The 14,274-nt window shown below is 42.0% G+C and overlaps 1 protein-coding gene across 6 annotated transcripts in view; it reads right to left on the reverse strand.

Moving 5' to 3' along the window:
• The window catches only part of PTPRF (protein tyrosine phosphatase receptor type F), a 482,320-nt gene that overhangs the window by 84,653 nt on the left and 383,393 nt on the right, over positions 1–14,274 (reverse strand). For all 6 annotated transcript variants that reach the window (XM_035122098.2, XM_035122099.2, XM_035122095.2 and 3 more), the window contains exon 7: positions 7,428–7,538. In XM_035122098.2, the coding sequence (XP_034977989.1) occupies positions 7,428–7,538 (111 nt within the window). The remainder of the gene's footprint in view (positions 1–7,427; positions 7,539–14,274) is intronic.

Raw genomic sequence — 14,274 nt, forward strand, 5'->3', positions numbered from 1 at the left:
TTTAAACATCAAGCGACAAAAGGCATGCAAGCAGTGTGGTCAATGCTGTCAGCAAGGACATAGCACTTAGGAAGCAGATTCAGGCCTGCTATGGCAGTGCCTGGCAGAGAGCCAGGGGCCATCAGACCCTCCCCTTGCAGGGCTGGCTCTCCATCCCCTACTGGAAAAGTCTCATCAGAGGTGGCATACTGTAGATGGATAAGAAGTGAAAAGGACCAACCTTCTCGCGGATCTGAGAGATGAAAGTTTGTTTTGTTTGATGACATTGTGCGATGAAGATGAGAAGGGAATAAAAAAAGACAAGGAAAAACACAGAGAGTAAAAACAGGCCAAGCTGCATGTGTCTGCACAGCACTGAAACAACAAGACATGATGGTAGAGACCGGCCAGGACTACCCACTGTGTAACTGCGTGCGTGCACACACACACACACTCCTGCCACAGAACACTGGATTCAGCTTCTCTTCCTCATCCAGATGCACACAACCAGACCATCAGTATATAGGAGCACATGTCCCAGGCACACCAAGAGCCAAGTTGATTTTGGTAGGCAGCCCCCACTTCTGGCCAAGTACAGGCAAGAACAAGTGCACACACACTCATGGACATACCCACCACATTTCGGACACCACAGGATTTTCAGTCAAGTGCCAAGCTCCGTTCCAACTGTACAGACAGTAGCGGAGGCACTTTAACCCCCACCTGCCTCTCTCACACAGCTCAGTATCAGCACACATGCCCCATCACTCCTCAACACAGAGGAAGCAGTCCTGGTGAACAATGGGAATTCTTTAAGCATGAAGAGCCTCTTTCTCCCTCTTTCCAAACAGAGCTAAAAGCAGCAGAGAAACATTAGTGCAGTATGAACCAGTTGCTGTGTCAGGACCCCTGATGCACTGAACTGGGAAAGAAAGGAGGGCAAGAAGTCAAAGCAACGATCACCCCAAATCAGCAGGGCAATCCAGTACATTCCTGTTTTTGTTCCTGCAGGAGAGACAGTAAGAGGTTAGTTGTGTTTCCCTGAAGGGCATGGAAGACCTTGTTTCCTTTGCAGGAACGACCTTATAGCAGCTAATATCTGTGGTGAATCGCCTGAAATTGAACCCTTGCTGAGAGAATGCAGAGACTGTTCTGGTGGTTAGAAACTGCTTATGAGTCACATTTTAAGGGTGGGAAAAGGCACCACGGGTGGGGGTGGGGTGGGGACACTGCCTGTCAGCAAAACACACTCTCAATTAAAACCCTTAATGGGAAAGATATACACTGTATGGTTGGTTCCATCAGTAATTCATTTGCAAGGATGAGAGAGGATGGGATTTCAGCTAGTTTTCCTGATGTGCAGCCACCTAACTGCTCCTTAAACAAACTGCACCAAGAAGTACCATGGAAGCTAAGATATACTCCACAGTGCATATTCTCAGCACTGATACACAATAGAATAGAATCTCTTTGCATAGAATCTCTTTGCATAGAATCGAAGAGAATGTGCTCACTTGCTCAAGGACCAGAATGAAAAGTGTTGCGGTAGCCATTAAGAACAGAAAGTGGAAATATAGTTTTAGTTCTGCTTACTCCTTTGTCACCACCCAGGAGTGAATGGAAAATGTTTTTTTCTGAGTGTGACAGGAGGATTGTACCACATTTGTAGTTCCACAGTTGTTTCAGGGGATGATGGGAAGATGCCAAAGGTTCCGGCTTTGGATATGTAGTCAAATGATTGTTCATAAGATTCTATTATTTGAACCTAATCTGCTCACATCAGTATGAAGAGATTAGAATCCCAGCTATATAATCTTCCTATTAGGTAAAAGGTAAAGGGGCCCCTGACCATCAGGTCCAGTCGTGTCCGACTCTGGGGTTGCGGCGCTCATCTCGCTCTATAGGCCGAGGAAGCCAGCGTTTGTCTGCATACAGCTTCCGGGTCATGTGGCCTGCATGACAAAGCTGCTTCTGGCGAACCAGAGTAGCGCACAGAAACGCCGTTTACCTTCCCGCCGGAGCGGTCCCTATTTATCTACTTGCACTTTGACGTGCTTTTGAACTGCTAGGTTGGCAGGAGCAGGGACCGAGCAATGGGAGCCCACCCCATCGCAGGGATTCAAACCGCCAACCTTCTGATAGGCAAGCCCTAGGCTCTGTGGTTTAACCCACAGCGCCACCCGGGTCCCATAATCTTCCTATTAAAAAGGTTCAAATCTTTGGGACTTCAGCAATTCGGGTGGATTTGAATTTTGGCTCAGCTCCCCAGTGCAGACCTACACTTCTCAGTGAGGTGAGCAGACCTGTGTCTGGGGCTGTACTGCTTCAGAGTACATGTAGGAGGATTACATAATTAAATACTTGTCAATATGGGGCCAAAATATTAATAATTATTACTGTATGTTAGCAAATTAGTATTCTCTGAGAGAAGGATAGGCTAGAATTTTTCTAGGTGCAGGTTTTCTAGGTGTAGGTGATATTTTTATAAGAAAGAGAGTGTTCAATCATGTGAACCCCACTAGTGGTCTGAAATGTATCAGCCCAGATACAGTTTTACTACCCCAGCGAAAAGTAGTTGCATAGAGGCTGATCTTTGCAAAATTACCAGCATTCCACAAAAAAGGAACTAACAATGAGGTATAGGGCGGCAATACGAAAAGAAGACTGTGCTATCTGAGGTGCACAGCAATGCTATACAACACATCAGTACAGAGCCCAGGCCAGGCAAGCTGTAATGGTTTGCCCACATGTGTTTGTACTTTAGATTACAGTGAGCAAGGTTCACTTATGAAGCACACTAATACAAACAGATAACTTTCTAGCCCGCCAGTCAAGAATGATCTTGGGGCCTGCAATTTGTTACTAATTGCTGGATTATCTCTTAATCACTTCTTATACTAATGGATTATAGGAAATGAACATCTGCAGCTGAGTCTGTTCTGGAAAGACCCTGGATGGAAGCAGATACACCTCATCTCATCTCAAGTTGAAACTGTGCCTGCTTTATCAGTAAATATGCCAACACCTAGTGAATTGGAATGCTCACTTTCTCCCCAGTGCCCTCCCCTTCATCCCTTATCTCTGGCACAGCAGGAAGCAAGTCCTCCTGCTCTTTTCAGAACACTGGGACTTAAAGGCATGACAGTAAGAAGTGCAGTAGCTTACATCTTCCATGGAAAGAGCAATATATGCAAAATATACCTGACACCACAACCTCAAGTTCTGCTATCACCTACAGGAGCCAAGAGACGCCTTAAGTGTTCCATGTTTCATGGGCCCCATCTGTCAGTAGCCTGACAGCAACTGCTGGTCTCACTTGATGAGGGGCAACAGCATCAAAATAACAAATGTGATATTGGACAAGCAATCCGAAGGCACAATGATGTTCCCAGTATTCAATAGAGAACCAGAAAGTAAATGAAGAGGCTGAAAAACTTCAACTAACCCTGATTACTATGATAAGGTCAGAGAAGCTCCCAGTAACCCTGATCACTTTGATAATTTATGTATAAACCTTATAGCACATTCTCCTATCCTCTGCAGAAGAGCCAAAGTGGTAACAGTTACGTAGGGTGACCACTTGCACAATAACCCCCACCCCAAAGAAGAAAATTCATCACCCCAAAAGAGGACAAAAGAGGGCACTGGTTTGCCTAAAAATTGTATATGCCAATTTGTAGGTATAGATGCCCATTTAGAAATACCGGTAGCTGTTATAATTTACCGTAACTAACAATACAATGCATTTCATCATACTGGAGAAGTCTGTGACAAAGAAACTGGTGTGCTTGCTCAATATTTATTTTTAAGAACTATTTAAAATATTTAGATGCTAACTCTTACCAGCTAGTTGTGCAAGAATTGTAGCCTTATTATTATTATGACTATTACTATTATTATTATTATCCAGTTACACTTCTAACTTCTTTTTCCAGAAAAAGGGCAAGACGTGCCTTATCACAGTGTAAAGTTTTTTTTTAATCATAGCACCTTTCTGCATGAGGCTTATGAAGATTAACATTTTTAAAAAAGTCACAATGTGATCAGTTTTCTCGTACAGAAAGGTAGTAACAGTTCCATCTATTTACTCAGAAGCAACTCCCACTGAATTCAGTGGATTTTACTCCCATGTAAGTAAGTGGGTACAGGATTGCAGCCTAACCAATCTCTGGTTTTGTGGGTCAACATTTTACTTTAATAGTTTATTCAATTAGCAATTTTATTGTTCATAAAAAACAATTCCTTCAAAATGGCATTACTAACTGGGCTGACATAATCTGGATGACACAGTGATGGGTAACTCTAAGATGATGCTCAATTAATTTTGGTCTTACAGCACTCAAGAACTCTTAAGCGATGGAAGGATATGTAGCTCAGAGAGCAAAAATTTTTATGTGCAGGAGGAATATAACTAAACCAAATTATCCACCCTGGAGTTTATATCCACTGAAGCTGGTTGGGGGAAAACTGACGGAAAATGCAGAAGAGGCCAAGTGACAACCATTTTAACGATAAGGTTGCTAGGAGAGAGAAAAAAAACATTTTGGTAGGATGCCACAAGAGCTAATCCAACCATCTGAGATCCACAAGCCACATTAAGCCTATGTACAGCTACTCAGACCACCCCCCTGCTCACATGCATGCTATATTTTATTCATGGAAAGAATTATCTCCTTTTCCCACTGACCGTTTTTTCCCATGTACACAAGATTAATTGATGTAGGGAAGTGGTTAAAGGTGTGGTCTGAGAGAGAGGAAGTACCCAGTTCAAAGAGCTCAGCTATGATTTGCTCCCTGAATGGTTCCTCCTCCTCCCTTGCAAAGTGCTGTTGCAAGGCATAGCTGCCAAGTTTTCCCTTTTCTCACGAGGAAGCCTATTCAGCATAATGGAATTTCCCTTTAAAAAAGGGATAACTTGGCAGTTATGTTGCAAGGGGATGTAGTGCAAAGAGGGAGGAGGAGTAGTAGTAAAGGGGCAGGAGTAAAAGTGATTCTTAACCTTCCTTTACCAGCCACTTTCCCTTGAAACTGCAACCCTCATCTTTTCGTTTGTGAGGGTCCAGACCTGTGATTTCAAGGTTACCAGGAATCCAGAACCTTGGCTGGGATAAAAGCAGCTGTGTGTGTGTGTGTGTGCATATACACACCCACACAGGAACAGCAGTGGGAAAATTGAATACTCCATCCCCTGATGCAAACCAACCCTACCTTAGGACACTTTGCAAGCAAGAAGGGGTCATCATGCTACAGTATTCCTTGCCTCTAGTGGCATGAAACTTGTATGGTTACAGTAATATAACTTATGGATAATATTTATGCATACATCCCTCAAACAAGGGAAGTAGCCTCGTGCTTTGGCAATGGATTGGGAGCCAAAGGAATGGTGAAAGTCTTTCACTGGGCTGGTTAGGGTGTCTATTTTGTTCTATAAAACAAAGCTGTCTGCACAAATATAGTCCGAGAAACAGTACATATGGCAAACCTCCACAGGGGACAATTTATGTAGTAACCTGTCTTTTATATACTATGGGGCATTATCTCAATCCTGCAGCTTGGAGTCCAACCTTGTAAAGATTATACGCAATAAAAAGAGGCTTGTTTTGAAATTTATGCCTGAGAAATACAACAGTTAATAGAAAATGAGCCACACACACAGGGCTAGAAACATATCCTTACGAGAAGCTTGGCTTGTGTCACCTTATCTCCAGAGAGAGCCAGCCAGCCAGCCAGCTAGCTGAACAACCTGCTCTTCGCATCAAACCTGGGGTCACAGTTTACTGCACTCCTCAGAATCTAAGGGGAGTTCTCTAGCTAAATAAGGAAAGTCTCAACAAACAGGGAATCAGGCAGGTTTAAAGGTGAGGTTTCTTTGCCTTGGCAAGCTGTGTATTCAGGTGAAACATTAGCCTTCCCAAGCTTTCTCGGAAAGGCTCGGCACAGAGAAAGATAACTTGAAAAAAAATATGAAAGTGATTAAGAATGTCCAAAAGTTTACATAACAATGTAAACATGAAATATGTTCAAACAAACATCCTCCCTTTACTTTGGGGAGGTACGACATTATTTTTACTAGAGCTGACTACACACACACACACACACACACACACACACACACACACACGGTGTATAAGGTCAATAATAAGCACATTATGCTTGAGAAATGGGCATTTTTGCTGCACAGATAAAGAGTTCTGAGACTATCTGAAACTTCAGCATCATACAGATTTGTATGTTGAAATTGTTCTGCAAGATGAAACGGCACCTGTAGAAAATGAGTGCTGAACACAATGAGAGTAACCGAGAGACCTAGAAGCAATCACACATAAGTCATTTTGGCTTCTTCTGAGAATAACTCTTCCTCAGCTTGGTTAAGGCAGCTCCCCTCCACCCCACAAATAAAAGGCGAGTGCATGAGTAATAGGAAGCAACGATCAAGTGAGGAGACAGAGAGAGAGAGAAAAGAGAAAAGAGAGAGGAAGGAATGAAGATGGAAACAGTATTCCTAAATGGGTAGTTATTGAGATCCAGGACCTAGGAAGGAATAAAATATGAGTTTAACTGCCAACCAGTCAAAGGCACTCTTCTTCTTTCCTACTGTTATGTAAGTACCAAACCACACCTTCAAGGGGTATCTTACATTAATATCCCTTGCGAATACAAGGTCTGGCCAAGGAGAACGCACATTGACCCCATGTAAAACAGAACAGAAAACTCATCAGCTTTTAATGAAGTACCAAACTCTTTGCTCTCCAAACACAAAATTCCATGTCAAATTTAATGCAGTGAGTGAAAAGACTCCTATTTTGAGATCTGGGAATAATAACAAGTTAAGAAAACAGTCTTGCAAGTGGCTTTGTGCAACAAACTGAAGTTGATTCTAAGCAGGAATGGAAGCTATTGTAATAGCTTCTGCAATAATCCCAGTTGCTGACAAGGTGTTGACCAAGAGAGCTTATGGAAACTAACGTGCTATTCCAGAGTCAACATGATGCACCAACTCACCTGCAAGAGAACAAGTCAAGCTTATGAAATGAATGCTCAAAGCTTTATCTCAAACAAACAAACAAACAAACAAACCCTCCCCAAAAGGGGTGGCGGTGAAAAAAAGAGAGACACACTAGTTTCACAAAGCCCCCAAACACGCTTTTGTTCAACAAAATATACAAACAGTTAAACATGAACTTCTGTCCCCTTTATGACAGTGGCTTAACCAGTTTGACCATTAAAGAAGCTCTGGTGAAAAAAATGAAATGAAGAAAAAATTTTTTTTTTGCAAGAATTGACTTTCCAAGGCTTGAACTCAATGACTGGTTGGGCGTTTAGGTTTCATCATTTACAATACATCATAAAGGTAACCTCTCACTGCAATGTCTCATGGGTCATTAGAGAAGGTGTAGACATGGAAGAGAAGGTAGAAAGGGATGGAAGTTTGCCTTCTCCAACTTTACCTCGCACATAAAGGTTGGCTGGAGCAGAGTAACGGGTCCCAGCACTGTTCGTGGCGACACATTCATATTTGCCTTGGTCTGACTCTTCACTGTTCTCAATCTGTAGAGCTCCTATGTGGAAAATAGAACACAGACAATATTGGTTATAATAATATATTTACAAAACATGTAAATTTTTGTTCTGTGCCCCTAACTTAAGACACAAAGGATTTCTAGTAAAAGTTCTGGCACAGCACTTCTCAGAGGGTCCACCAAACACCACTTCCACTTGGTTGTTGCGAAAAGGCACCTACTGTGTCCAGTTTTTATAGCTGCACAGGCAAACAGTTACTGACACCTTTTCAATCCACTTCTTATGGAACACATCCATTTCTACCAAGCACAGAAACTTTCAAAAGAATTCAGGTTTATCCAGTTGAAATATCACAACGAATACCATCTTCACACAACCAATCTGCATCTTTGTGCACTACTCTCCTTCCTTTATCAATTCCATTTTCTAAAATTAAACTTTCACTTCCCCAAGAAGTATGAATAACAGAATCTTAGAAACCTACAAACTGAAAGGATTACAAGATTGTACCCTGAGAAGTCCCTTGCATCTCTGCTTCTGAAGACTACTCCTTTCATTTATGATAATACAACCATCAATACAATTAATAAGTCAGCATCAGAAAATGGTACAACTTGTGTTAAATCCAATTTAAACCTGAAATCAGCCCAACCCACATTAGGGACAAATATGGCTTGAATGGCATTCTTGTTCTTTATCTCGTCCATCATAGATGAGTGGTGAACCCTGTCCAGTTGTTTCCTCTGGAAATCATTTAAAATGGGCTGCATCCAGCTTGTGGAGAAAGTAAGGATGACAATGGTAAAGGGGAAAAATAAGCAAAGAGTGAATGTAGAAGTAGCTTTGGTGCCACTTTGCCAGGATCAGAACCTCCATACTTCCTGAGTAGCAAAGACTTTCCTGATTCTTCCAGAAGTTGAGATTCCAGAGATGGCAGAAGAGGGCATTTGCTCAGAAACACACACACCTGAACCAAGAGAAAAAGCATTAACTTGTCTGCTTGTCAGAGTCTGAACCCATTTCCATTTGCCAGAGAAAACAGCACTGTGAACAGAAGCCAAAATTGCTGTCTCCGCTCTTCCCACTTCAAGGAACAGAGGTCAAATTCAGTTTTCATATCATTGCAACAGAAGGAAAACTAATGTGAATCAACTGCCGCCACCTACATTATTTAGAAGGATAAATTGAGACTGTAGCCTAAGTCTATATGTCAGGGAGAGAAAAAATGAACCCCACAGAGCTTTGCTATGTAATAAAAATGATGTAGGGAGCCCTTCCTATTGTTATGCTGGGGCTGGTGGGGGGCAGTGCAGGGGACACCAGTCAAAAAAGCCTTCCTTCTGCCACTCTTAAGGTGCTTTCACATGTCCTTTAATACAGCAGCAGCATTATTAGGTTTGTTTTTAATTTTTTGTAACCCAGACCAGGAAAACTTCAACTACTACTACTATGTTGCTGTTGTTAAATTTATAACCTACCCTTCATCAGCAGGTGCCACGGCTGGTTACTATGATTTAAATTCAGTATTAAAAACAGTTAAAACTAATTTCAGGCGGGTCGTGAAAATACACATCTAAAAACACCAGGATAAAAAGGTGCATCTTCAGCAACTGACAAAGGCTATATATAGTAAAGGTGCCACTATTTATAAGCTGCCACAAAGAATGTCCTCTCCTGGGCCATCACCTTGAACTTCTGAGGGTGGCAGAGCCACTCAAAGGGCCTCTCTGCTGATCTTAATATCTGAGAGGGTCTGTAGAGAAGGTAGCAGTGTCTCAGATATTTGGGGCTTAAATAATTTAGAGCAGGCATGTCAAACCTGCGGCCCTCCAGATGTTTTGGCCTACAACTCCCATGATCCCTAGCTAGCAGGACCAGTGGTTGGGGAAGATGGGAATTGTAGTCCAAAACATCTGGAGGGCCGCAGGTTTGACATGCCTGATTTAGAGCTTTAAAAACTAGCATGAGCACCTTGAATTGGCAGAAAATGTAGCTGTTTTAGAACACGAGTTGCACAAGTGCCAAAGGCAAACCCAGCCAGCGATATGACCTTTGCATTTTGAACCAGTTGAAGTTTCCAAGCCATCTTCATGTAGAGTAATCCAATCTGGAAGTTACCAGAGCATGCAGCACTGTGGCGAAGTCACCTCTGTCCATAAGGGGAAATCAGCCACAGCAGGAAATTAGCCACCTCAAGTGACAATGCTGGACAACACCCTGCTCAGAACAGGCTGCCCTCCCAGCTCTTGTCTTTTCAGGATTCATTTTCAATTTGTTGGCCCACATCCAGCCAATCACTGCCTTCAAATATAACAATAGCAAGTATTAAAATATAGTAACAGCAAGCTATATGGCTGACAAGAGTCAGAGGGAACCCCCAAGAAAGGGGATTCAAACTCCTAGCCTCCTGTTCCTTGACCCTGGATACCATATTTCCAAACATTGTGTATGTGCATTTCCCTACATTGCTCCTCTCTACTTGTGAGGCACATGCATATGCTTTATATCGCCTTCCCCAACCCCAAAATGTTTTGTACTAGAATTCTCATCATTCCTCACCGTTGGCTATGCTAGCTGGGGCTGATTGGAGTTGGGGAAGGCTACTCTCTACTGACTTGTAATTGCAAGTGAAAATAAGTAGTGGGGGTTGGTGGGCTTCATAAGCATGGTCAGAGATGGCTAAAATAAATAAATCCATAGATACCTTCTCACCTTGCATTTCTGCAGGTAAGTCTAGTCTATGGAACATAGAAGTGTTCTGGTTTTGGAAGGACCTGCCTTGCTTTGCCAGCAAAGTTAATGAAAAATGTTGACTGTCTCATTAACAGAGCAATCCTATGAATGTTTACTCAGAAGCTTCACTTGTGTTCAGTTAAATTTATGTTCATATAAGTCCACAAGAGTGAAACCTTTTCGAGGATTTGACGAGGAAGGCAAAAGCCTACTTTCACAATCTCACACTGGATTCTTGCAGCTCTGCAGTTGCCAGTAGAGTAAAATGGTGCACAAAATTTTCTAGATCGTGATTTATACACCACTCCTCTACTTAACATTTTCAGCTCTAATAATCCTAGGTGCTACCTGGAATGGCAGCCAAATGCCCCCATCTCAAATTTATTTATTTTTTTACGGCCAAATAAGCTAAATAAATACAAAACTACCACAGTAATGTTATTACTGATGCTCATTATGTTCCTGTTCAGCTGTGCCTCTTTTTCTTGAGCATGATGATTGGCATGGCTGGGACCTGGAATGAAGCTGGGTTTCTGTGATATATACAAGTGAGGCAGTCACTGACGGAGAGCTATGAAACTGAGCAGTACACAAGGGCAAATGCAGGAATACAGTTCAATCACTGATTCCCCTTCCTTTTGTGTATCATGCATCTGGCATTCATGCACTTTCCTCTTGTACTCCAGATACAGAAAAAGAGAGATTGAGATATGCAGATCCCAAGAGAAGCAGCGCTATAAGGCTGTCAAAGAGGGTGCTAAAGGCAAAACAGCGTGAAATCTGGGCAATAGTAAAAGTATTAGATAAAAAAGTTTCTCAGCCCTTCTCTGCCAATTATCAGATCTTTCTGTTTCAAAGTAATTGTCCTTCTGCTTTGTGGTGAAACTCACATTGGAGGAAAGTCTATCCAGTAAACGAGTATGAACACTTTCCAATTGATTCCAATTTATTTTGTGAAGAAAAGGACCATTTAAAATCCTGTCTTCCCATTAACACTTCCACCGCTTCTCATGTACCTGCAATGGCAAAATCTGAAGCATCAGAGGTCCATGACATGCCAGCATTTTCTGCTTCCAGGAGAACAGTAACTCAGGGCAGGTCACTTCTCAATACTGTATTTATTTATTTGCATTCTATAACAGCATAGAAAACTTGATTTGAACTTTGAGAAAGGGGACATGTGTCAAGTCACTTCCCCTAAAGCCGCTTTTATTTTTGCTTACTAGCCATCCTTCAAAATACACATCCATCCATCCATCCTCTTGTCTAACCTGCCAGTCACCAACTAGACCCATGCATCTCTGAACAGTCTATCAAAACTCACCCTGACCTTTCAGCCTGGGTCTCACCTGAAAGGCAAAGGGGGAATGTTAAAAGTGACAACATGCCTTGTGAACAAAGAGCTCTCAGTTAGAAAAATGACAGCACCTCTGGACAGCAAGAGGAGAATTGTGGCTGTAGGGCCCAAAGGAAAGGTTAGTTTCAGAAATAAAATTTTATCCTGTTTCTCCAGCCTGACTTCCATAACACTTCCATTCAATAGGCAGAAAGTATGATTGGCCCTTCAATGCATTCACATAGAATCTACCTCTCAACATGAACCATTGAAAACATACATCCAACTAGCCGTGCAAACAAAAAAATATTTTAGTTTTAATTCCACATCAAATTAATCCCAGAAGTGCAACAAACTTACCTTAGTGAGAACCACAGTACAGACCACTATGTGAGTATAACCTCCCTTTCACAAAAGTGCCTTCACCTACCACAGCTGGTAATCTTTAGAGACTCAATAGCCTGTGTGTTTAACAAAAGGTGTAAGTCTGACACAAATCCTGTATGAGATGCTAAGAGGTGGCTTTTTGGCACGTACAGAAATGTCGTATTTGACATTCAAACGGGACACATACATTTTAAATAATGTCAGACACATTCTTAAAATACCTCATTAGGATTCAGATAGGGAGATTTATGTTTTATGAGATGGATGATTCTCATTATAAAGATATGTCCACTTTCCTCAAAAAGGATGTACAGAACATCCAGGCGGTTCTGGTGCTGGGTCATTAATGCCCTCGCTTGTTGATACAGAGGAAATACATAGCAGTTGTGTGCTGGGAAAGGCCCAACCTGATATGGGCAAAGATAGGGCCTGCTTGGTTACTTAGCATTCAGTCTGTCATTTTGCTTTCAGAGTTGTGATAGAAGCAGAGAAAAGGTTTAAAAAATGTGTGGCATCACAGCTATCAATCTTGCAGCATTCCAGAGAGAAGATGACAAAGAGACCCATTCATATCAAAATGAGGTTTACAGTTTTTCCCCTGACCCAGATTTTTCACAGAAGCAACTTGATGCAAATACACTTGAAACAGCAACCCCCATTTGCTCCAAAATCACTTAACAAGAACTGAAAACATTAACCCCCAGCAACAGAACCAGTTCCAAAGACTTGGATTATTAACTTCCAGCAGTGATTCAGTGGAGAGAGAAGGGGGAGGAAAGAAGGGGAGCATTGGACAAATGAGATAGTGTAATTTAGTGGTGCTAAAAAGTTTATCAGGAAATTCAGGGGTCAGTCAACAGCAGTAACTGAAATCACAAGAGATCAGAGTCACACTATACAGTACTGATTACAACCTTAAAATTAATTCAAGGGACTACTTTGAGTGTGTAGGCTAGAAATGTTACTAGCACATATAGGCAGTGAAACTAGCAAGGTCTGGGAATGCAGAGCTGTCAGACTGGAGGTGGATTGAACAATTGAAGACTTAATGCAGCCAGATGTGTGTCTGATTCATTTACTCACAACAAATCTTTATGCTACAGTGCACCATGAATCTTTGTCAGGCTTCAGAAGGGGTGGAGCTGGCATCTTAGATCTCCTCCCTTCACCTTCATATCAGAGAAGGGCCAGCAAAATATAATAATAATAATAATAATAATAATAATAATAATAATATTTATTAAATGTATGAAAAGGTGCACCTTCAGCTCTCAAAGAAAGTCCTCCAGTCTTATTCTTCAAGTCAGATTTGCCTGGCATTTAAAGAATTTATTTCCTTTGTATTAGTTCAATTCCTGTCAGCAATAATGCAGAAGGAAGGGCTTCACTGTTCTCTTGTGAAAGTGTTACGTCCTTCAAAACACACCACAGCAGCTATTTCAGACCTGCCAGGATGTGGTGCCCCAGAGGGTGACTGAATCTGAAAGATTCAAGACCTCAGAGCCCTCTGTGGCATGAATGGGGATAGCGTTCTCCCTCTGAAAACCTCCCGTTGAATAACCCCCTTTGACCTGTGCACACCTGCGATGGATGATTCTACAAGGCGCCACACTAAAAATAAACAAAAACAAGCACACACAGGAAGGAACGGCAGATGCGCAAGTGAGCTGACAAGAGTTTGGAGTGAAAGAATAGCTGGAGATGATATACTGTTGGAGATGGGCATGGTAGAAAGGATATGGAGTGACATGACAATTAGAGGCACAGTTCAGCATTCTTACCTCTGATTGGTGTACCACCTGGTGAGGTAATTTGAATGCAAATAAGATTAGAGAGAAGCGTTAGTACAAAGAAGAAAGGAAGAAAATTATAACTAAAAAAGTAGAAGTTTTTCAAAGCTAGAATCTGTATTAGCGCAACAGGAACAAACAAAAATAAATAAATAAATAAAAATAAAGGATGTGCAGTAACAAGTCAGAGCGATGCCCTCAGGTGGTTAGTAAAGCTCTCTGCTACCAAGAACACAGAGTCTGGCCCCAGTTTTCCCAATTAATATATTGCGGGTCCTACACAAAGGAGGGCTCTGACTCCTAAGCAAAACCACTAGCATTCACTGTCACAACTGAGATGGAGAAGCCACTGGGATATGGGTGCTGCACCCTTTTATTCTGCCAGAAGATGGGACTGTGGGAGTACCAGAGTGAGTGTTGTGAGAGTGTGTGTGGGGGGAGAAAAATTAAGCATCTGGTGTTGGTGAGACACACATTCTTGGTTTAAGATTGCATGGACCATTGGGGACAAAATCTGATTATGTAATT

The sequence above is a fragment of the Zootoca vivipara genome, chromosome 7, assembly GCF_963506605.1.
Source record: "Zootoca vivipara chromosome 7, rZooViv1.1, whole genome shotgun sequence".
Lineage (NCBI taxonomy): Eukaryota > Metazoa > Chordata > Lepidosauria > Squamata > Lacertidae > Zootoca > Zootoca vivipara.